Source organism: Microcaecilia unicolor, chromosome 8, assembly GCF_901765095.1.
Source record: "Microcaecilia unicolor chromosome 8, aMicUni1.1, whole genome shotgun sequence".
In the NCBI taxonomy this organism is placed as follows: Eukaryota; Metazoa; Chordata; class Amphibia; order Gymnophiona; family Siphonopidae; genus Microcaecilia; species Microcaecilia unicolor.
Genome location: NC_044038.1, coordinates 27,410,590 through 27,434,992, shown reverse-complemented (window position 1 = coordinate 27,434,992; position 24,403 = coordinate 27,410,590). Strand labels below are relative to the sequence as shown.

Here is a 24,403-nt window from a genome sequence, read left to right as displayed (position 1 = left end):
AGTGATATAAGTGGGATATAGGGAGTTCAAATTCCTCTTGGAGTTCTGCAAATGGGATCATATTCCCCTCTTCCCATATCTGATGTATTGTTACCAGCCCTTTTTGTTTCCAGAGTCGAAATACATTGTCTGTCATCTCTATCGGACTTCCCATAGCTGTCTGTATTTTCATTCGTTTAAAGTGTTTCCTGCCTGGGAGGTGTTTCTGTCGTAACCTATTCCAAGTCTGGAGGGGAAATCTTATTGCGGGTGGTGCCCGCCGAATGCTTGTTAATAATTGATCTTGTGGAGCCCATAGTATGGCTTCTGGTTGCTCTATCTTCAACCAGTGTTTTTCGATTTGTAGCCAAGGAGGTGAGAGATGGGATCCCCACCCCGCCAATACTCTCAATTGGGCTGCTTGATAATACTGTTTAAAGTGTGGTACCCCCATGCCCCCTCTATCCTTTGGTTGATACATAATGTCTGCCCTCACCCTGGGTGGCTTATGCTGCCAGATATATGCGAAAACTTTACGCTGTAGTTGACGAAAAAAATGGTTCGGAATAGGTAGGGGCAATGCTATGAATAAATATAAAATCTTTGGTAAGAGCATCATTTTTACTGCCGATATCCTTCCCAGCCATGATAATTCTAACCCTTCCCATCTTTCCAGTTCCTTCATTAGTTCCTTGATTTTTTGTGGGAAGTTAGCTTCATATAAATCTTCTAATTTGGGTGTAAGATTAATTCCTAGGTATCGCAGGCTTCGACTGACCCACCGAAAGGGATATCTTCGACTCAACGCTAATGTCATCTCATTGGCGAGACCTACCCCCATAATCTCTGACTTGTCCATGTTCACCCGGAATCCCGCCATCCTCCCATATGTTTGCAAACACTGCATTACCTCTGGTAGTGATTCCTGTGGGGATGTCAGTGTAAGCAGGATGTCATCTGCAAATAGCATAATCTTATGTGTCTCCTCTCCTATGGTTAAACCCTGTATGTCCACATGTTGTCTAATATGTTGGGCTAGCGGTTCCATTGTAAGTGCGAATAGTAATGGAGATAACGCACATCCCTGTCGAGTCCCCCTCTCAAGCTGGATCAAATCGGATCTGGATCCATTAACTCGCAAAAAGGCTATTGGGTTCAAATATATTAATGTCAGCCATGAGATGAATCTTCCTGTAATACCTATTTTTTCTAATACTGAAAACAGGAATTTCCATTGCACCCGATCGAACGCTTTTTCAGCGTCGAGGGACAATATCAACATCGGCTGTTCTGTATCTCTTGCCTCATATATCAGATGTATGGCTCTTCGGATATTATCGAAGGTCTGTCTACCATTTATGAAACCCGTTTGGTCTCCATGTATTAGTTTCGGCATGACCTGTTGCAGTCGATGGGCTAGGATTTTTGTGAAAATCTTGTAGTCCGTCCCCAGTAGGGAAATCGGACGGTATGACTCACATCTCTGGGGATTTTTACCTGGTTTCAGAATAAGTGTTATGCCTGCTAGTCGCCATGAATATGGCAGTTCCATATGGGGTTCCATTTCATTAAATATTCGGACTAACAGCGGTGCCAGAATGTTACTATATTTTTTATAGAATTTATTTGTGTAGCCATCGGGTCCCGGGGCTTTCCCACTTGGTAGGTCTCCGATAGCCCATTGTACCTCTTCTAAGGTGATTGCATCAGATAACACCTTTACCTCCCCAGTTGTCAATTTTGGGAGTGTTACCTGTGCCAAGTATTCCCGGGTGGCTTGTGGGGTCGCTAGTTCTTCCGCCTGGTATAACCGTTGATAGTATTTGTAAAAAGTGTCTTTTATGTCTTCCAATTTAGTGCCCATTGCGCCCCCTTCCATTTGAATCGTATGTATGTATGAATTTAGGCTACGTTTTTTAAGTTTGTGTGCTAACAGTCTCGAGGGCCTATTACCAAATTCAAAGTAAGTTTGTCTGGCTTGTTGTAGTTGTTCTGCCACTTCTACTAGTTGTAGCTCTCTAAGCGCTAATCGAATACTATGTATCCTATCTTGTGACTGTTGTGATAAGGGATATTGCTGGGCTTGTATGGTTAGCCTTAACAGTTCCTCATGTAGTGTTTGTGTCTGGGCCTTTGCTTTCTTTTTCATATGTATTTGTATTGTTATTATTTTCCCCCTGATCACTGCTTTCAATCCTTCCCAAAGTATCTGTGAGGTTACTTCTCCATTGTCATTATGATCTAAGTATTCCTTTATCTCCCCTTCCAATTGCAAAAGCATCTTAGGGTCCGCCAATAATCCATCCGGGAATCTCCAAGCTGGGATCTCCAGAGATCTGACTGTCCATTCTATTTCCAATAGAACGGGTGCATGATCTGACCATGTTCTTGGAAGTATCTGTATCTCTATTACTTTAGAGAATATATCTGGTGGCCCCAACCACATATCTATACGAGACTGGGAATCATGGACCGCCGAATAGTATGTATAACCTCTGGATTTCGGATGCATCTGTCTCCAGATGTCCATTACCTGCCACTTATCTAAAAATTTATGCAGTTGTGCTCTTTCAGATTGGGCATATCGTACCCCTCCTGTTGTGTTATCTAACATTGGGTGTAGTGTCAGATTGAAGTCCCCTCCTATTAGTAAAATGCCTTTAACATGTTTACTCAGGGTCTTAGATATTTCTTTATAAAAGGCTCCCTGTTGAGTGTTAGGTGCGTAAATGTTTAAAAGGGACAGTGTTTCATTTCCCAACTGAACTATTAGCAATAGGTATCGTCCCTCTCTATCTCTTATTATCTCTTGTACCTGCCATGGGAGCCTATTGGTCATTATTATAAGGACTCCCTTTTTCTTATTCTCTTTGTGGTTGGATGCAAAATATATGGAATTACTCCTCCCCCCTTGGCACAGGTGTTCTTTAGTTGGCTGCAGATGTGTTTCCTGTATGAAAGACACATCTGCTTTTAGGCGTTGCATTTCTCTAAACATCAACTGTCTCTTCGTGGGAGAATTTAATCCCTTAACATTAAGGGTCATGCAGGTCATATTATGCATTGTTTTTTGTTACACATTCATCTTCTAAGTTTATATGTGGGCTGCTCCCCCATTTCCCTATTTTTCTTCCACCCATTCCGGACATCCGTATTTTCTGCTTTTCCCTTCTATTACCCACCCCTTCCTCCCTCCCCCCTTCTCCCTCCCTGGTATTATACACATCTGTTATTATTACACAGGTGTGTTTTCGGGGAAGGGACCTCACCCCCATTATTTATTCTTGCATATCTTTGATATTTTTCCACCTTCAAGTGTTAACCTATTAATCCCCTCCTAGGGCCTTCCTTATCACATTCTTTTCATAGAATAACAGTATATAACTTTTCATAACTTATAACATGTCAAATCTACTAAACAGTTCCTAAACAGTGTGTCTCACTCTTCCATGGATCCTCTCGTTTCAGGTTCTGGTCTGCTTTTAATTCCAACGTTGTCTTTCTGAGGTTTTGTTCAAGACCCATGTGCCTCTAAATCGTGTCGAAGTCTGGGGTCTGATTGCTGTCGAGAGAGTCGCCCCTTGCCTCTAGTCACTCTCTGCCATCGTGGTTTTGGTAGATTAGTCTTAGTAGCTTGCTGCGTTGTGCCCTCAAAAGCTTTTGGTAGTTGTTCTTTTGCGTCTTCCAGTTGTCGTATTTGATGAAGTTTCCCCTCTTTATAGAAGCGTAGAGCAAAAGGGTAGCTCCATCGGTAACGAATACCTTCTGCCTGCAAAAATTGAGTTATGGGTTTCAACTCCGCTCTTCTTTTCAAAGTGGCGGCTGCCAGGTCTTGGTAGCAAGCAATTTTGTAGGATTCCCATTGAAAATCTGGGGATTCCCTAGCCGCCTGCATAATCTGTTCTTTTATTTTAAAGTCACCAAAACAGGCTATTATGTCTCGTGGTGTATTAGCTCTGGGCGTTCCCAACGCCCGATGAGCCCGCACTATTTGTATATCCAAGGGGCTTTTATTGACTTTCATTGTTGCCAGCCATGCGCTCGCTATTTTTTGCACCACAGTCTCACTATCTGAGTATAATGGTACTTCTGGCAGTCCTCTGAACCTCAGATTATTTCTTCGATTGCGATTCTCGAGATCCTCTAATTTGTCCCATATTTGCTGAAGTTCTTGTTTAGATTTGCTTGCCTGCTCATTTAGGCTCTGTACGGCCTCCGCTTGTTCTTCTAGCCTGTCTTCAGTCTCTGCCACGCGGACTCCCAAGGCCCCAATCTCACCTTTCAGATCCGTCCCCAGTAACGTGAGATCAGATCGCATGGCTTTGAGATCTGTCTGAATCTCCTTTATCCAGGATCCGATATCCTGTAGCGTGGTTTCCTCAGGTTCCGGGACATCTCCTGTTTCGAATAGAGGTGGGGAGTCATGCAGTTGCTGCTCCGGTGTTAGATTGGGCCGCTGTTCCGTCGGAGCGCCGCCATGTTTTTTTTTCCCTGCTGATGCGCTCTCGAACGCGAACGCCGACAGAGCCTGCATAGCTGTTTGCGATGTCGATGTCATTCTTTCCGCTCTTCTTTTATCTCGCTGCTCCGTATTTTCTGCTGCAGATTGAAGCTCTTTCTTAGGATTAATGTGCTTTAGTTGCTCGGGGTGTGACGGAGCTTTCAGCTCATGCTGCCATCTCCGTCGATGACGTCACTTCCTCCTCAGATCCTTTTTCATGCTTTCCACTCCCTCCCGGGTGTCCACTCTGTTACAAATCTTAGTATCATCCGCAAATAGGCAAACTTTACCTTCTAACCCTACGGCAATGTCACTCACAAATATATTGAACAGAATCGGCCCCAGCACCGATCCCTGAGGCACTCCACTACTCACCTTTCCCTCCTCCGAGCGAACTCCATTTACCACCACCCTCTGTCGTCTGTCCGTCAACCAGTTCCTAATCCAGTTCACCACTTCGGGACCTATCTTCAGCCCATCGAGTTTATTTAAGAGCCTCCTGTGGGGAACCGTGTCAAAAGCTTTGCTAAAATCTAAGTAGATTACGTCTATAGCATGTCGATGATTCAATTCTCCAGTTACCCAATCAAAGAATTCAATGAGATTCGTTTGGCACAATTTCCCTCTGGTAAAACCATGTTGTCTCGGATCTTGCAACTTATTGGCTTCCAGGAAATTCACTATCCTTTCCTTCAGCATGGCTTCCATTACTTTTCCAATAACCGAAGTGAGGCTTACCGGCCTGTAGTTTCCAGCTTCTTCCCTATCACCACTTTTGTGACGAGGGACCACATCCGCTGTTCTCCAATCCCTCGGAACCTCTCCCGTCTCCAAGGATTTATTAAACAAATCTTTAAGAGGACCCGCCAGAACCTCTCTGAGCTCCCTCAATATTCTGGGGTCCCATGGCTTTGTCCATCTTTAGCTTTTCAAGTTGTTGATACACACTCTCTTCCATGAACGGTGCTCTATCCACTCCATTCTCAGGTGTACTTTTGCCAGTCCCTCTCGGTCCTTCTCCAGGATTTTCTTCAGTGAAAACAGAACAAAAGTATCTATTTAGCAAATTGGCTTTTTCTTCATCATTTTCTACATAGCGTTTCGCTGTATCTTTTAGTCTCACAATTCCCTTTTTAGTCATTCTCCTTTCACTAATATACCTGAAGAAATTTTTGTCTCCCCTCCTTACATTTCTAGCCATTTGTTCTTCCACTTGCGCCTTCGCCAGATGTATCTCTCTCTTGGCTTCTTTCAGTTTCACCCGGTATTCCTCCCCGTGTTCCTCTTCTTGAGATTTTCTATATTTCTGGAACGCTAACTCTTTAGCCTTTATTTTCTCAGCCACTTTCTTGGAGAACCATATCAGTTTCCTTTTTCTCTTGCTTTTATTTACTCTCCTTACATAAAGGTCTGTGGCCCTATTTATTACTTCCTTCAGCCTGGACCACTGTCCTTCCACTTCTTGTACGTCCTCCCAGCCCATCAGCTCCTTCCTCAGGTATTCCCCCATTTTACTAAAGTCAGCACCTTTGATGGTCACTGCTTCCCAGGTGTGCACCCACTCGGACATTTGACACACTATCCCCATTTGTGAGCACCAGATGTAGTGTCGCTCCCTCCCTCGTGGGTTCCGTCACCATTTGTCTGAGCAGAGCACTTTGGAAGGCATCCACAATCTCTCTACTTCTTTCTGATTTTGCAGACGGAACCTTCCAATCTACATCCGGCAGATTGAAATCTCCCATCAAGAGAACCTCTTTTTTTCTTTCCTAATTTTTGAATATCTGCGATCAGATCTGTATCTAATTCAGCAGGATATCTTTCTGATATCCTGCTGAATTTTCCTCTGCATTAAAAGTTTCAAATAAGGTCACAGGAGTGAAATAGAGGCATTCGATTTATGTCTGTAGTGAACAGTTTGTCCCCATGAGTTTTGTCCCCATTCCCATCCATGATGCAAGCTCTGACTCCAGCAGCTAATGGATTTCACCAATGAAATGTCCTGAAGAGGAGGAGGAGGAAGAGCTGACAGAGATGGTGGGGGCAGGCGGGGCCTACATTGTAGCGGCGGAGGGCGAGCCCGGAGTTCAGGGTGCTGAAGGATGGCAGGTGTACCTGCTTCACCACGTAAGTAGCAGCACCTTACTCTCACCCTCCGGAGCCCCGATCGGTCTGGGGTTGCCAAGCTGCGAAATGCCTCAGGTGATCCGAGGCTCAGTGTCTGTTGAATAAAAACCCCTCTCCCTTCTCTTCCTCCTCATCATGGGTATTACATTTTCCTGCAGCGATTCAGTCACAGGCTGACTCCATTGCCTTCCTTCTGCAGCAGGAGGAAGAATAGGGAGCCAGCCTGTGACTGTGAATCACTGCCTGCTGCAGGAAAACGTAAGTGACGTCCGAGGTGAGGAAGACAGGAATGGAGGAAAGGATTTTTTACTGTGGGAACAAGGCTTTTTACCGTTACCAATGGGTGGTAAGGCATCTGCGGTGATTCCAGTTAGCTTTTCCGGGGCTTCTATATTGGTCCAATTTGGTCCAATAGAAGCTTTTCCGGGGCTTCTATTGGTCCAATTTGGTCCAGTAGAAGCTTTTCCGGGGCTTCTATTGGTCCAATTTGGTCCAGTAGAAGCTTTTCCGGGGCTTCTATTGGTCCAATTTGGTCCAATAGAAGCTTTTCCGGGGCTTCTATTGGTCCAATTTGGTCCAGTAGAAGCTTTTCCGGGGCTTCTATTGGTCCAATTTGGTCCAATAGAAGCTTTTCCGGGGCTTCTATTGGTCCAATTTGGTCCAATAGAAGCTTTTCCGGGGTTTCTATTGGTCCAATTTGGTCCAGTAGAAGCTTTTCCGGGGCTTCTATTGATCCAATTTGGTCCAATAGAAGCTTTTCCGGGGCTTCTATTGGTCCAATTTGGTGCAATAGAAGCTTTTCCGGGGCTTCTATTGGTCCAATTTGGTCCAGTAGAAGCTTTTCCGGGGCTTCTATTGGTCCAATTTGGTCCAATAGAAGCTTTTCAGGGGCGGGGTTGCCGTCAGGGGCGGGATTAGTGACGCAGGAGGCGGGGTTTGGCTTCAGGCGGTTTTTGGGCGGGTTTACGGCTGGTTTTTGGGCTGCGGCAGGCCACAGGCTTTTTTTCCACTACCACCACCCGAAGCCAGCGTGCACTGCGGGGCTGCCTAGCCATGGCGAGCACCTACGGGCTCACTGCACGCCGACGGCCGCGCCCCGGGTCGCACAGATGAAATTGTTCCTGTGCTGGCTTTCGTGCTACGTGCTGTCTCTGTGCCTCCTGAGGAAGATGATGTGGAGCGGCCGCTACCTCCGGAGTCCGGTGACCAGGTCCCTGTACGCTAGCATGATGAGCCAAGGCGAAGTCAACCACTGGAAGGACAGCCAGGAGGTAGGGGGGGAGGAGGGCAGCTTGCGTGGGCCGCCCCTCAGGCAGGCAGCGCTCTTCCATTGAAACCGAAGGAGGGGGAGGGGAGAAGGTGGAGAGAATCGCATCTGGCCGTGGACGGGACATGGTGGTACCGGTCCTGCTCGCGTAATAAGCGAGACTGGTCAGGCCGCTGATATCCAGGGGGCCGGGGGGGGGGGGGGGGGGCGTGAGGGCTGTAAGAGGCGCTGCTCTTGTCCCTCCTCCCCCCCCCCTCCCGCCGTCTCTGTCTCACAATACATAACATCGATCTCTCGCAGAGATCTGAAACCCCCCTCTTCACCTTCCATCACAAGTTGATAGCTCTGGGTAATTACTACTGGGCCAATGCAAGGTATCAATAAAAATGCAAGCTGGCATTTCAGAAGCAATTTCTCTGCACACTTATTTCTCTCTCTTTAATATGTAACTGCTTTTCTTTTTCGTTCTTTGTTGTATCCTGATGCACACTACTCAGATTACTATTGGGTGGTGTATTAATTTTTATTAAACTTGACATTTAAAAGGCTTTATCTCCAGTCAGGAGATGCACAAACATGTTTAGTTACAAGTATGTTAAATACTTAAGGGGGCCCTTTTACTAAGCTGCCTTAAGAAATGGGCATAGCGTTTTCCTGTGCGCTAAGCCCATTTCTAGTGCTGCTGTCAAAAGGGCCTTTTTTTTTTTTGTTTGTTTGTTTCTGGCCATGCACTAATGCCAACATTAGCATGTGGTCATTAAAGGAAATTACCACGGGAGCACTTATGGGCATGCTAACCAGTTAGCATGGCAGTAATGTCAGTATGCTTCCATTCTCTGACCCTGATTCACCCCCTCAAAAAAAAAAAATACTGCACATTAGCAGCCCTGTTTACTAAAGTGTGCTACTGTTTTTAGTGCATGTTCCTCGCACTAACGCTAGAAACGCCCATAGGAATATATGGGTGTCTCTAGCATTAGCACATGCTGAAAATGCTAGTGCGCCTACAGCGCAGCTTAGAAAGCAGGGCCCTTAGCGCGCACAGATCACAAATATAATGCACAACACTTTAGTGCTTCCTGCTTTGTAATTTTTTCTATTCTAGGAGTGTGTTGGTGCCTGACACAGGCCTCTAAGTGTCCTATAGTTGCTCTGTGATATACTTTTCCCAATCTCTCTAAAGTAGGTGACTCATGCACGTGGCCAGTTTTATTGTTTTAGTACAGCCTACCACAATTCTTAAAGTATTTGTTTTCTGTCTGCTGCAATACTGGTTCCCTGTTTTGGCAGAAGTTCATATACTGCACTATGATTTTAAGTGTGGCAGATTGCTGTATCTTCAATGCTCATATTGCTCCTCCATTTTAATTTCCTAGTCCAAAATAGTAGCTGAAAGGTTTTGAAACAATAGTGTTTGGCAGCTCCACCTTAGACAAGTGGTTGAGAAACTATAGATAGTGTGGGAGATGTCCAATGCTCTGCACTGCTATGTGGATAGTCTGGTCTCAGTTTCTGTTAACTTAGCGGACTTCAAAAAAAGGGTTGGACTGCTTCCTGGAGGAAAAAGCCATAGAATGTTATTGAATGGACGAGGGAATACAGTATTTCTAGGATGGGCGGGACAAATTGCTTGTTCTTTTGGCCGCTGTCGGTGACGGGGTGCTGGGCTCGATGGACCCTTGGTCTGTCCCAGCATGGCGATGCTTATGTACTTCATTCCCTGGTTTGGTGGGGGTTGGGAAGCTATGACATTGCTCGTTGGTGTCGTGTATAGGACCAGCTTAGGGTTTACATACCAGGTTCATGTAGTAGGTCAAGCAGGAGTAAGGGATTGTTGTAAAGAGGGTGGAAAACAGGTAACTTGAAATCTTCAGGGTGTCACAGCGCTATAGAGACTGATGGAGCTGGAAGCTCAGAGGAGCAGGAGGAAACAGTTGAAATGAATGATGCAAAAACTAAATGATTTATGGAACAAAATACCAAATGAAAAAGATAACAGAACAAACATAGTAGATGACGGCAGATAAAGACCTGCATGGTCCATCCAGTCTGCCCAAGACAAACTCACATGTGTATACCTTACCTTGCATTTGTACCTGTCCTTTTCAGGGCACAGACCATATAAGTCTGCCCAGCAGTATTTCCCACCTCCCAACCACCAGTCCTGCCTCCCATCACCGGCTCTGGTACAGACCGTATAAGTCTGCCCTCCCCTATCCTCGCCTCCCAACCACCACCCCCTCTTACCCCCAACTGCTCCGCCACCCAATTTCGGCTAAGCTTCTGAGGATCCATTCCTTCTGCACAGGATTCCTTTACGCATATCCCACGCATGTTTGAACGAAGAAAAGAGGGAAGAAATAGCCTGGGAAAGGTATAAAAATAATAAAATATAGATTGGAAAATAAGGTTAATAAGTACATGGTATTGGTCCTGCTCATGGGGGATGCGTAGTGTTATAAGCGAGATTGGTCACGCAGCTGATATCCAGGCTGGGGGCGTGAGGACTGTAAGAGACGCAGCTCTTGTCCCTCCTCCCTCCGTCTCTGTCTCACAATACAGGAGAATACACCAAGGGGTCCTTGTACTAAGCTGCAATAAGCGCTAACACACATATACACAACTTAAAATGGCTTACCGTAGGATGTGCTCATGTCTTGCAGTAGTGTGGTCTGTGTGCAAATCGTGTGCTAAATTTTTTAAATTTTATTGTACTAATCAGTGCCGCTAACGTTACCATGCACTAAATAATTAGTTCAGGATTACACGAGACCTTATTTACTACAAAATAGGTATCAGTAAGTGCTCACACTAGTGGAGGAAAAAGAAAAGTGTCCAGTTTACGGCTGGGGTAAAAATGGCATTAGCGCTTGGGAAAAATCCTATGTAAGGGAAATGCTAAAGCCACTTTCTACCACAGCTTAGTTAAATACCCCCAAGAAAAGAGGCTTGTGAATCATATTTTATTGAAAACTAATATGTTGACAAGTGCAAAGTGATGCATGTGGGTAAGAGGAACCCGAATTATAGCTACGTCTTGCAAGGTTCCGCGTTAGGAGTTACGGATGAAGAAAGGGATCTGGGTGTCGTCGTCGATGATACGCTGAAACCTTCTGCTCAGTGTGCTGCTGCGGCTAGGAAAGCGAATAGAATGTTGGGTGTTATTAGGAAGGGTATGGAGTCCAGGTGTGCGGATGTTATAATGCCGTTGTATCGCTCCATGGTGCGACCGCACCTGGAGTATTGTGTTCAGTACTGGTCTCCGTATCTCAAAAAAGATATAGTAGAATTGGAAAAGGTACAGCGAAGGGCGACGAAAATGATAGTGGGGATGGGACGACTTTCCTACGAAGAGAGGCTGAGAAGGCTAGGGCTTTTCAGCTTGGAGAAGAGACGGCTGAGGGGAGATATGATAGAAGTGTATAAAATAATGAGTGGAATGGATCGGGTGGATGTGAAGCGACTGTTCACGCTATCCAAAAATACTAGGACTAGAGGGCATGAGTTGAAGCTACAGTGTGGTAAATTTAAAACGAATCGGAGAAAATTTTTCTTCACCCAACGTGTAATTAGACTCTGGAATTCGTTGCCGGAGAACGTGGTACGGGCGGTTAGCTTGACGGAGTTTAAAAAGGGGTTAGATAGATTCCTAAAGGACAAGTCCATAGACCGCTATTAAATGGACTTGGAAAAATTCCGCATTTTTAGGTATAACTTGTCTGGAATGTTTTTACGTTTGGGGAGCGTGCCAGGTGCCCTTGACCTGGATTGGCCACTGTCGGTGACAGGATGCTGGGCTAGATGGACCTTTGGTCTTTCCCAGTATGGCACTACTTATGTACTTATGTACTTATGAATTTATGAAGCGAGGATCAAGCCTTTTAGGAAGTTCTACAAAAAACCCCCCCAACAACCCTTAGTTCAATACTTCGCCAGCTGCCGTTAATTAGAATTATTTGCTGTTGAGCGCTTCCAGTGCTGTGCTGCTTCTAGAAATGGATGTCTACAAGTACACTGTGAACTTATCAAACTTTTAAACACTTAAGGTGTGTAGTTGCCAAAACAGGTGTAAAGAAAAAAAATGTTGCTTCTGCTGCCCAATCTACAAAGCAAAAGTATGCAACTTGCCTGTGGGCAAAAAATATGCAGTAACGTGAGGGAGCACATTGGACACATTCACACAGAGGGTCTTCTCTAATGGGCAGCTATATCTGGCACACACAGTTGTATCTGAAGTTCCATGTGCTGGAATGGTTATGCTTTATTTAACGTGATATACCACCCTTTCTGTAAACAGTAGTAATCTATGCATACAGTTTTTGCAATACCAACAAAAATGTCAGGGGGGCAGACTCAAGATAAATGTCAGGAAGTATTTCTTCACGGAGAGAGTGGTGGATGCTTGGAATGCCCTCCCGCGGGAGGTGCTGGAAATGAAAACGGTAACGGAATTCAAACAATGGATCCTAAGCAGCTTAGCCAAGATTGGGTGGCAGAGCCGGTGGTGGGAGGCGGGGCTGCTGGTTGGGAGGCGGGGATAGTGCTGGGCAGACTTATACGGTCTGTGCCCTGAAAAGGACAGGTACAAATCAAGGTAAGGTATACACAAAAAGTAGCACACATGAGTTTATCTTGTTGGGCAGACTGGATGGACCATGCAGGTCTTTTTCTACCGTCATCTACTATCTTACATGTTACAGCACTATTTGTATGCAGAGTAGCATTTCAGCACATGCAACTTCAGGTGCACAAAACAATTTTTGTAGTATCAACAATATTTATTGGCACATGCAAGAGTTGCATCTGCATTGTAGGCACGGGCCGGAATACTGTTTCACGCGTAAACAATATTCTGGTCATTTCTCAGCAGTCCAGTACTTCTAACGCACTTCCTACTCAGCTTCTTATCCCTGATTTTTATATCCAGCCCCTTCAAGGAAGCCAGAAAATAATTGCAGGTCCTGTATGCTTACAATAAAGAGAAGAAGCAGGCACAATATCCTCACTAACACTGAATGCCAAGAAGCAAGCTAACTTTTATTTTTTTATAACACTCCTAAGCGCAAGCATTAAAGTCATGCACTTAGCCTTTGGGTCTTCTGGGCATTTCTATGATCGGCCTTGAATAGCTAATGTCTTCCTTACCGTGGGATTTAAATGAACTGTGTATTGATGTCAGCACAAGTGTTTGTACACAGCTTATGTGCAAAACTTTTTTTAACATCAACAAAATTGTGTGCAAAAGCCGAGCTACACTTATTGCATTGGCTTCTCGGTATATCTTTTGAGATTGCTGCTGAACATGGTTTCAAGACATCAAGCATATTTCAGTGTTGTGATTCTCAGCAGTTTGATGTAGTGATGCTTGTTCAGTTCTCGCAGGGCTGGCCTTAAACGGGCAACAGGGTCAGCCGCAGAGAACCCATCATTTGACTGAATCAGTTTTGCAACTGGTGGCTAACCAAAAGTTAAAGCCACTTTCCCCTCTCCATCTCCCTCCCCGTCAGTAATTGTGTTTCTCAGCACAGATGCTCTAGATTCCTCCCAACAGCAGTGCTCAAAGGGGTATACCATTTTATTGCCTTTATGACTTCAGCTCCGCACACATATTTTGTGGGTGGGCCTTGCAGTAGCTCCATCCTTTCCAAGTGTGAGTTAGGACCCCGGGAAACGATCACTCTCACTTTTCTCAGCCAGCCGTAATCACTCATATTAGAAGAACAGAAGTTACTGGAAGCATCATTGATTCAAGTTATGCTGGTGCTGGGAACTAGCCTGCTATCCCATACAGGCTCCCTCTCAGGTACTGTGGAGAGGAAGACGTGGGGGGTGGGGGGGGGTGGGGAGATTCTGCCATTCTGTTGTTGTCTTTCTAACCTTTTGTTGTATTGGTCCTTTTACCGTGTAGTGGTACGTGTGTGACACCGAGAAGTTGTGCGAGTCCCTCAAGCTGGTGTTTGTCCAGAGCTATTTAGATGATGGAACACGGGTCTTCCTTCACCGAAGCATTGAGAAATCTGGCTGGTTGTCCATCCAGCTCTACCACTCTGTTATGTCCTCTCTGTTCAGCATGTTTATGTCCCGGACATCTATTAATGGGTGAGTGGCACAGTGGTATCTGTACCTTTTGCTTTGTTTGGGTTTTTACACATCAGTAACTGCCCTGTGGTCAGCTGAAAAGAGAGATTATAAGTCACACCATTTGTATTCTTAGTCTCTTTAGTAGATTGAAATCTTAGATGTGTCCATGTAGCATGAAGAGGGTGTTTGGGTTTGATTCAATAAACTCTTCCTTGTGTAAATACCCAAACCATAAACAAGGTTTACACTTGCCACAGAGTTAGCCACACGGATTCCTTGTGCTTCTGGGCTTGATGTGATGAAATCAGCTTTGCATTGCCACAAGGGAAGAGGTAAATTGAATTTCACTTTCATTCCTCTATAGAAATTTTTCTCTCTAGAGCAGTAGAGGGTGTCCTCTTCTGTATAGAATTTCAGTTTACTTCATTTTAAAGTGGCCTGCTCAGAATAGAAAAAGTTCAGCTTTTAAAGTGTTTCTTTTGCTCAGCAGTTTTCCTTACAGCTGAATAAGAACCAGGGGTTCTGGTGCCTACTGCTACTGTTCCATATTTCTGTAGCGCTACTAGATATACACAGTACTGTACGCAAAACACATATAAGGCAGTCTCTCCTTGATATTTACACTATTTAAAGCAAACAGGACCAGCAAGGGATTAGGGGATTACTTATTAAACAAACATGAGTACTGAACAGGGGAATAGGGGTTAAAAGCATCTTCAAAAAAAGTGGTCTTTTTAAACTTCATTCACAATAGGATGGGTTTTATTTAATTATTTATCTATTTATAGTAATAGGGGGGAGTCCTCCACAAACAGGATCTGAAAGATTTTGCCAGGCTACTGTTGCCATGGTCCTGGTTTTCTGCTGCCTTCGCACTCAGGGTGAACAAATAAGGTCACATCTGGGTAACAGCCCAGACACTTTCCAGCCCTAGATAAGTGTCATGAGCAGTCTGTCTAATAATTTCAAATTTGTAAAGTCTTAAGCAACATATAATTCCAAAGATTTAAGTAGACCACAAGGTATATGCAGGTGAGGCTGTAAGGAAGCACAACTGTTTATTGTCCTGCTTTCTGGCTTCCAGCCCAGCCCATGGTTGCTCTCAACAGTCCTTTACTATGGCATTTCTCCGTCCCAGTATATTAGTGAAAATACAGTCCTCAGCTTCCCTCACTCTGGCTGATACTTCTTATTTCCCCACAGTATCTCCAGTGTTCAGGACTCCTTCAGTCTTAGAAGCCCTGGGGCCCCTCACAGCTTTTCCCATTGGGATAGTTTCAATTTAAGCAGTTGGCAATATACCCAACACCATTGCTGTCAAACACTGGTAAAATAGCATATAAATTTCTCCCTTCCCAACAAAAATAGCTTCAACTGTATCCCCCTTTCACATCTGTACACCTTGGGGTTCAAACTCAGCTTCCAAATCGGTGAGGTGCATATGTTCAGGAATTCTGTCTCTATTGGAGTGGGTGCCTCCAGATTCTCAAGAATAGGCAGGAGCTACACATCTCTGGTCCTACTGGGAGCCATTATATAATGCTTGTGCACCCAGGCAGGTTCTTCTCCCCAGGGCTCCTCCCCTTGTTAGCCCCCCCACCACACACACAGAAAAACTTCCTAGGCACCTGAGGTAATTCCTCTCTTTTAGTCCTGCTCCAGCATGGGATTTTCCAGTTCCCTTGTACGCCTATTTTTTCCGGAAAGTCTACTTTTATCTAAGGCTTATTCAGAAGCTGGGGTCTGGGCACCCTCCTGATTGACTCTATCTAGTCTATTTCAAATACATTATTCGTATGCAGCCGAATAGTGGTTTAAATGTTGAATATGCGTAATCTGGAGCTCTAGTGTTCTAAATTGTACTGAAATACTGATTTCACGTTGCGTCTTAATTTTTATTCTAAAGCTCAGTGCCCATTACTTGCATTTGTATTTGACCAAATAGTAAAATATTTGGTGCAGCTCTAGTGTGTATGCATAAGAACTGGGACAGACAGAAGGTCCAGCAAGCCTAGTATCCTGTTTCCAACAGTGGCTGATCCAGGTCACGGGCCTGGCAAGCTCCCAGAACAGTGAAACAGATTTTATACTGCTTATCCTAGAAGTAAGCAGTGGATTTTCTCAAGTCCATCTTAATAATGGCTTATGGACTTTTCTTTTTGGAAATTATCCAAACCTGCTAACCTAGCTGGTGTTACCAAATTCTTTGGCAACAAATTCCAGAGTTTAATTACACTTTGAGTGAATAAATATTTTCTCTGGTTTGTTTTAAATGCATTTCTTAGTAGCTTCATTGTGTGTCCTCCTAGTCATAATACTTTTGGAAAGGGTAAACAAGCAATTCACATCTACCCATTTCACTCCACTCAGTATTTTATAGACCTCTATCATATCTCCCTTTATATGTCTCTTCTCCATGCTGAAGAGCCATAGGTGCTTTAGCCTTTTCGTGGTAGCGGAGAAGTCCCATCCGCTTATTATTTTTGTCTCCCTTTCTGTACACACACCACACACACACACCTCTCCGATGATCCCATGGCTTGCTGTAGAGTCTGGGAACCTATTTTGTGTTCTGAGTTTTGACCTGTCTGTGGAATGGCTCAGTTTTTATGTCTCCTGCCCCCCCCCCCCCCCCCCCCCCCAGCACTTTCTCTGCAGAATCTATAGACCAGGGGGCAGAAACCAAGCCTTGTAAATGAATGCAGGCCTTTCACATGTATTGTCACTGTTCTTTTTCCTTAAATCTTTTTTTTTTTTTTTTTAGTTTTTCTATTAGAATAAGGGTGGTTATGTCATAGAACTAACTGACAGTTTCTTTACAGTAACATATGAGATAATTGCTGTATTTAGATGTAGGGGTGGATGTCTCCCTACTCTGTGCAGCTAGCCCACCACTGGAAGTCTGTACCTATCACTGGAAGTGGTGATCTACACAGGTCCATGCTTGCTGAGATAACACTGAGAAAAACCTGCTGGGCCTGCTGCAACCCCAAATATTGAAGGGGCACCCTCTCCTGGCTGGAAGGAGTAGCCAAAAGATTAGATCTGAATCTGTTTAGATGCATGAAGTTTGCCTCGAGAAGTGGTTGTGACATATATAACCTTTTATTTGCTTTTGCTTAATGAAATACATTGGTTTTGTTGATTAATGAGGAGGAGCTTTGTGTAGATTTGCAGTTAAACTATTCTAGGAAAACCCCAGGCCTAACCTCCCAGCTTTCCCCCTGCAGTTCTTATTTAGGGATTCTAAGAGGCATGGGATCTTCTATTTCCGAGCCTTTCTGGGTCAGCAGCTTAAGCTTTATAGGTACCATCTTTGTGGGACCATATGGGGATGGATTTCTCTTTTTCAGTACCAGATTGCAGGTAAACAAGTCTCCTTTAACTGGGACTTGCAAGCTTTACAGTTGAGAAATAGAATAGACTGAGAAGCTACGGTCTAATTTTTAACCTTTTCCTGAATCCAAAGAGGATCTTGAGGGTGGGGCCTTCTCCTATTTTCTGAGGATTTTATTATCTTGACTAGTAAGAAATGCCCGTTTCGGGAAAAAATGAAACGGGCGCTAGCAAGGTAATCCCTCCCCCCACCATCCTCCCTCCCGAGTTCTAGGCCCCCCCCCCCCATCCTTCCCTTCAGAGTTCCACACCCCCCCCCTCCCTCCCTTGGTTGCGAGTTTGTGATGAAAGTTCGCAGCGCTCTCCCCGCTGCTGTGCTGTCTGGAATCTCTGAAACTCGTGCGTTGTGCCTTCACCACCCCGCCCTCGACGTCATCGCTTTTTGACGCGAGGGCGGAGCTACAGTGACTGCAGGCCAAACCGGATATCTCGGGCGCCTCATCCGGCTTGAGGCTTCATTGGAACGTTGGCGATGCCTTTTATATATATAGATTGGATAAATCCCACCTGTGAGAAAATCCCTTGTTTATGGTTGGAGGCTTGTGGTCGTAGTCTGAAGTGGTAAATGTGTTGGCCAGTGTCTTATTAATAATGATGAAAATATAAACATGGGATAATTGAGTCAGATAAGCTTCTTCTCCCTGTTAGCGATTTCAGTGCATCTAAATCCTGTTGTACAGGAACCACATCTAGTGGTGAGAGACCTTTGCTTCCACTTCCGTTGACCCAGGGCCTTTCTACTGAGAACCATTTATGAGATAATGTGATGTGGATTCTTTAACCACAGGGTTCTGCATTTAAACACAAGTTTGTTTTGGATAAGGAGTGTCTAAGCTGACTCATGTTCAGATTGACATAGGGCATAAGATTCAAAACCTCTTACCAGGAATCACTTATTGAGGTTTTTTCCCTAGTATTTAGAGATTTTACTGTAAACTCTCCGTACAAAGCTGAGGCTCAGAGAGTTAACATGGACCAATCCAGCCATTTTGCATTGGTGACACATGGTGGTCAGACTCCATTTTTAGCAGGTTTGCGAGGGCATGGTGGTCTGTGGAGGAGTAGCCTAGTGGTTAGTGCAGCAGACGCTGATCCTGGGGAACTGGGTTCGATTCCCACTGCAGCTCCTTGTGACTCTGGGCAAGTCACTTAACCCTCCATTGCCCCTGGTAGACAATAAGTACCTGAATATGTATGTAAACTGCTTTGAATGTAGTTGCAAAAACCTCAGAACGGTGGTATATCAAGTCCCATTTTCCTTTCCCTATTTGAGATTCTACATGGAATGTTGCTACTATTGGAGATTCTAGATGGAATGTTAATGTTGCTATTCCACTAGCAATATTCCATATAGAAGCCTGCCCCTGCAGATCAGCAATGCAGCCGCACAGGCTTCTGTTTCTGTGATCTGGCGTCCTGCACGTATGTGCAGGACGTCAGACTCACAGAAACGGAAGCCTGCGCGGCCGCATTGCTGATCTGCAAGGGCAGGCTTCTACATGGAATGTTGCTAGTGGAGGAGTAGCCTAGTGGTTAGTGCAGCGGACTCTGATCCTGGGGAACTGGGTTCGATTCCCACTGCAGCTCCTTGTGACAATGGGTAAGTCACTTAACCCTCCATTGCCCCAGGTACAAAATAAGTACCTGAATATATGTAAACTGCTTTGAATGTTGTTGCAAAATACCAACCACAGAAAGGCGGTATATCAAGTCCATTTCCCTTTCCCTATTTGAGATTCTACATGGAATGTTGCTACTATTGGAGATTCTAGATGGAATGTTGCTACTATTGAGATTCTGTTGCTACTACTTGAGATTCTACATGGAATATTGCTTTCCACTTGCAACATTCCATGTAGAAGCCTGCCCGTGCAGGTCAGCAATGCAGCCGCGCAGGCTTCTGTTTCTGTGATCTGGCGTCCTGCACGTATGTGCAGGACGTCAGACTCACAAAAACAGAAGCCTGCGCGGCCGCATTGCTGATCTGCAAGGGCAGGCTTTTACATGGCATGTTGCTAGTGGAGTAGCCTAGTGGTTAGTGCAGCGGACTCTGATCCTGGGGAACTGGGTTCGATTCCCACTGCAGCTCCTTGTGACTCTGGGTAAGTCACTTAACCCTCCATTGCCCCAGGTACAAAATAAGTACCTGTATATACTATGTAAACCGTTTTGAATGTAGTTGGGAAAAACCACAGAAAGGCGGTATATAAGTCCCATTCCCTTCCCCCTCCACTGATTGAATTAGATGGAACTGGGGGTGGGGGGAGAGGGGAATAGAGGGAACCCCATCATCTTAAGTGAAAGTTTATGGTGCTGCAGCTTCAGTGGGGGCCACTTATGGAGCTTGGATTTATTTCCCTGCAGCCTCTAAAATCCTCTTTAGATGGCGCATGATGACTGCTACCAAGCCCTCTAGCTACCCAGCTTATCTACATTTCTACTGATTGAATTGCCAACTACAATGATAGTTATAACTAAACCCTTCCTTCTTTGGCACACACCCTTGAAGAAAGATTTTCAGTATTAGATCAACTAAAGCAAATGTGAAGACAAAAGCATAACTAACTGACTTTTGTTTGAACTGGATACCATCCAGCTATCATACTCAATACTGTGTATTCAGGAGCTGTGTGGTGGCCTCTCTGCTTTGATTTTTAAAAACCTGTGGAGTGTGAGTGTGGCCACCATCAGAGGAAGGGCAGTAATACTGGCTGAGTAGTTCTGTTCCTGACTTGAGAAGGTCAAGCAGGGACTATTTCTTCTTCTTGAATGGTGTGGGATTTGCGTTACAAGACGTATGAGGAGACACTTGCTGACCTGAACATATATACCCTAGAGGAAAGGAGAAACAGGGGTGATATGATACAGACGTTCAAATATTTGAAAGGTATTAATCCGCAAACGAACCTTTTCCGGAGCTGGGAAGGCGGTAGAACTAGAGGACATGATACGAGATTGAAGGGGGGCAGACTCAAGAAAAATGTCAGGAAGTATTTTTTCACGGAGAGAGTGGTAGATACCTGGAATGTCCTCCCGCGGGAGGTGGTGGAGATGAAAACGGTAGCAGAATTCAAGCATGCATGGGATAAACATAAAGGAATCCTGTTCAGAAGGAATGGATCCTCAGAAGCTTAGCTGAGATTGGGAGGCGGGGCTAGTGCTCGGCAAGACTTCTACGGTCTGTGCCCTGAAAATGGCAGATACAAATCAAGGTAAGGTATACATAAGAAGTAGCACATATGAGTTTATCTTGTTGGGCAGACTGGATGGACCGTGCAGGTCTTTTTCTGCCGTCATCTACTATGTTACTATGTATGAATGCCATATACAGAGGAGGCAATTCGGTAAATAGCGCCTAAAAGTTAGGTGTCGGGAAGATCCACGCTAAGATATTCTGTGAAGGTCGCTCTGTGCCGAGTGACCTTTGTAGAATACTAGCTTAGCACGGATCTCGCACCTAACTTTGGGCGCAGCACATACGTCTGCTGAAACCTGTTGTAAATTCTGGCGTGCAACTAATAGCAGTTGGGCACATAAATGACCCTGTTCTCTAACATCATGCCTAATTTCTAGGAATGCCCCTCCCATGGCCACACTCCAGTTTGAGTTAAGTGCTATAAAATGTAAGCGTGCATTTTTATAGAATAGGGCACGGGGCAGATCATGTGTAAATCCAAATGACTGCCGATTATCACCAATTACTGATTAACTTCTCATTAATTAGTTTACACTGTGATTTGTGCCCAGCTTTGTGCAACCTATATAGAATCTGGGTGTTGAATGTGTATGTAGTGTTCTCAGTTTAGAGAGAGCAGAAACCAACCTGGGCAGTGGGAGAGAAACTTTCAGTAGGGGAATTGGCATGTATCTAGCCATTTGGCTGGATGTCAGTTTTGTTTAATTTTGTGTTTAGAGCATCTGTTTTCACTTAGACTTTTCTTATTTTAGGACTGTTTTATTACACACAAGCACCTATTTGGCAGTATATATATATATATATTTTTTTTTTTGTTATATTTGTACCCCGCGCTTTCCCACTCATGGCAGGCTCAATGCGGCTTACATATTGTATACAGGTACTTATTTGTACCTGGGGTAATGAAGGGTTAAGTGACTTGCTCAGAGTCACAAGGAGCTGCCTGTGCCTGAAGTTGGAATCGAACTCAGTTCCCCAGGACCAGAGATCACCACCCTAACCACTAGGCCACTCCTGACCACCTTTCTTTATCAAATGACTATCACTGTAAAAATGAGTTGTAAAATATAAGGAATTTGAAAGCTAGAAGTGATTTTTATCTGCGATAGACTGATCACATTGGGCTCTTTTTAAAGTTTGGAACCTATTTGTAGTCTAATCATGTGTGTAGAGCTTTTACATTGTTGTCTGCTGGTATTTCCTAATCCTCAGTGGGGCTGGGCCAAACTTTACTTTTTGTCATTATTTTTGATTTTATGCTCTCATTTCAAAGTGTGTCTCCTTAACCTTTCCTACTTTCTCATTGCCCTCACCGCTTATTTTTTTTTTTTTTTTTAATTCTATTTCAGACTGCTTGGAAGAGGCTCGATGTTCGTGTTTTCCCCAGAACAATTTCAGAGACTCCTTAGAATAAACCCTGACTGGAAGTCTCGCAGACTTCTTGACTTGGGCGCTGGAGATGGAGAAGTCACCAAAATTATGAGCCCACACTTTGAGGAAATCTATGTCACAGAGATGTCTCAAACCATGATCTGGCAGCTACAGAAAAAGAAGTACAGGTGTGATATTAGCCTGGCTTAAAGTCAGCTGTTAACATCTCTACAAATTCATCTGAGCTGTAAAAGTTTCCATCTCTCCAGTTTATGTATAAATATGACTGTGAAGTGAGACGATCATGGTGAGGACAATGTGTGTATAAACTATTCTATGAATATCGTGACAACTTACATTTATACACATTCTTTCTTGACTTGGGTCATAGTTTAGACTTTGGGGCTCAAAGAGGGCCTCATATTTTGGGATTAAGAATTTCAAATCTGCCTCTTCATTACAAGTGGAGTACTGTAAAATGCGTATAACAGCAAGATATAAATACAACAAACTATATCTTAAAAAAAAAAAAAACTAGGTAAACTTGTTTTTACTTGTCAATTCATCAGTGGTCCACTATATGAGACCTGTATAAGGAAAATAGTGCTGTACATTGAGTTTCTTTTGCTGTTGAGGGCTTTCATTATTGTCTATGCTACTATATCACTACAATAACTCACATGGATCAGTTTTGGCATTTTTCACTTTTCACATGAAAAATGTGAATTCTTTACCTAACTGCATGTAATCTCCAATTTCTATAAGATACATTGCCATTGCCTCCTGATCATTGGGTATTTCATTGGTAGTGTAGTAAATGATGGTAAATGCAGACCACAGTTACCCATCTGGTTTGCCCAGTTAGGGGATTAACTCTGTATCTGCTCCTCCTCCACCTCCATGACTTCATTTAGGGGCCTTATTTACTAAGCTGCATTAGCTGTTAATGCAGCGTGTTAACTGTAGCATGTGCTGTTGCTCTTAGCCTACGTGTAAGAGGACGTGGGGTGGGTAGAGAATAGGTGGTGTTGCAGTTAATGCAGAGGAAGTTAACCGATTGCATGACAGAGAATGCAGCACACTTAAGGCCACCTTAATGACATTGCAGTAATGGCATTTCCTCTGCATTTACTGTATGGTAAGCTACTGAGAAACCATCCAAAATTTAATGCATAGTTTCTGTAGTTATTGTGTGCTGATTTTTGCAGTTGAGATGTAACTACAAAATCTGAATGCAGTTTAGTAAGTAAGGCATTTGGGGTTTTTTTTCCCCCTTGCTCTAGGAGTTTTCTGTGTATATTCCATTATTTTATGAATTTATCACCATTTGTGTTTCCGCCACTACCTTTTGGGAGGGCATTCCAAGGCGTATGCTTTAGATTTAAATCTTACCCCTTAAGTGCTGATAGCCACATGGAATTAGATATTTCTTCATTCATTTAATATTAGTCAAAATTCAGTAACAAAAATTGGCAGCACTTGGATGAACTATTCTGCAAAAAATGTAGGGGGGAAAACAACTTAAAGCACTGGAGAAAGAGGACAACTGGGCAGACTACTACTACTATTTAGCATTTCTATAGCGCTACAAGGCGTACGCAGCGCTGCACAAACATAGAAGAAAGACAGTCCCTGCTCAAAGAGCTTACAACCTTGGGTCAACTAGTTATCTACCACCTTTATTGTATTACTAATCAAGTGAACTGAAAATGCACTTGGGGATAACTTCCTTATTGATTATATATGCTGCCAAAATGCACCTAAAGAGGGAATAGGAAGAATTTTATCTTTTCATGTCCTCTGTGGCATAAATACAAATAAGTCCTTTTTCTGTTAGAACTATGTCAGCAAGTCTCAGGTTGCTCTAAGAAATAACTGGAGATATGCCCCTCAGGTACTCTGTTTATAATCTTGGCGATTATATGACCTGACTGGGCAGAGATTGCATTACACTATAATTTATCACAATAGTAATAGAGTGAAGTCTCTTTATATGGCGCCGGTTAAGTTGATCCCATCTTGGCTGAGCTACATACCTAAAACGCTGCTTTATTCACTATTGTTGCACGTCGAGAAGTAGAATAGAAAGTTTAGGATGTGTTTCTGCAGTAGATATCAAATGGTAGGTCAAATATCGCATGATGTAGGCCTTTTTTTCTATGAACGGACCTTGCAACCTGTATAGCATTCGCACAGCTTTATAGAGATTTCCTTCCATTTCAGTCAGTGAGTTTCTTGATCTTCCAGGGTGCTTGAGGTGGATCAGTGGCAGAAAACGGGATTCCAGTATGATGTTATCAGCTGCTTGAATCTGCTGGATCGGTGTGACCAGCCTGTGACTTTACTGAAGGAAATGAGAACTGTAGTGGAACCAACTCAAGGCAGAGTCATCCTTGCACTGGTCCTGCCCTTTCATCCGTATGTGGAGAATGGTATGTACAAAACAGGTGTGGTTAGCAGATTGCAAAACCTTGTGTTTGGAAAA

At 44.0% G+C, this 24,403-nt stretch overlaps 1 protein-coding gene across 1 annotated transcript in view; it reads left to right on the top strand.

Annotated features, from left to right (window-relative positions):
- The first annotated feature begins 7,568 nt into the window (after positions 1-7,568).
- The window catches only part of METTL9 (methyltransferase like 9), a 40,701-nt gene continuing 23,866 nt past the window's right edge, over positions 7,569-24,403 (top strand). The window contains exons 1-4 of the mRNA XM_030211691.1: positions 7,569-7,878; positions 13,783-13,973; positions 21,897-22,106; positions 24,166-24,350. Coding sequence (XP_030067551.1) covers positions 7,717-7,878; positions 13,783-13,973; positions 21,897-22,106; positions 24,166-24,350 — 748 coding nt within the window. The 5' untranslated portion in view covers positions 7,569-7,716. The remainder of the gene's footprint in view (positions 7,879-13,782; positions 13,974-21,896; positions 22,107-24,165; positions 24,351-24,403) is intronic.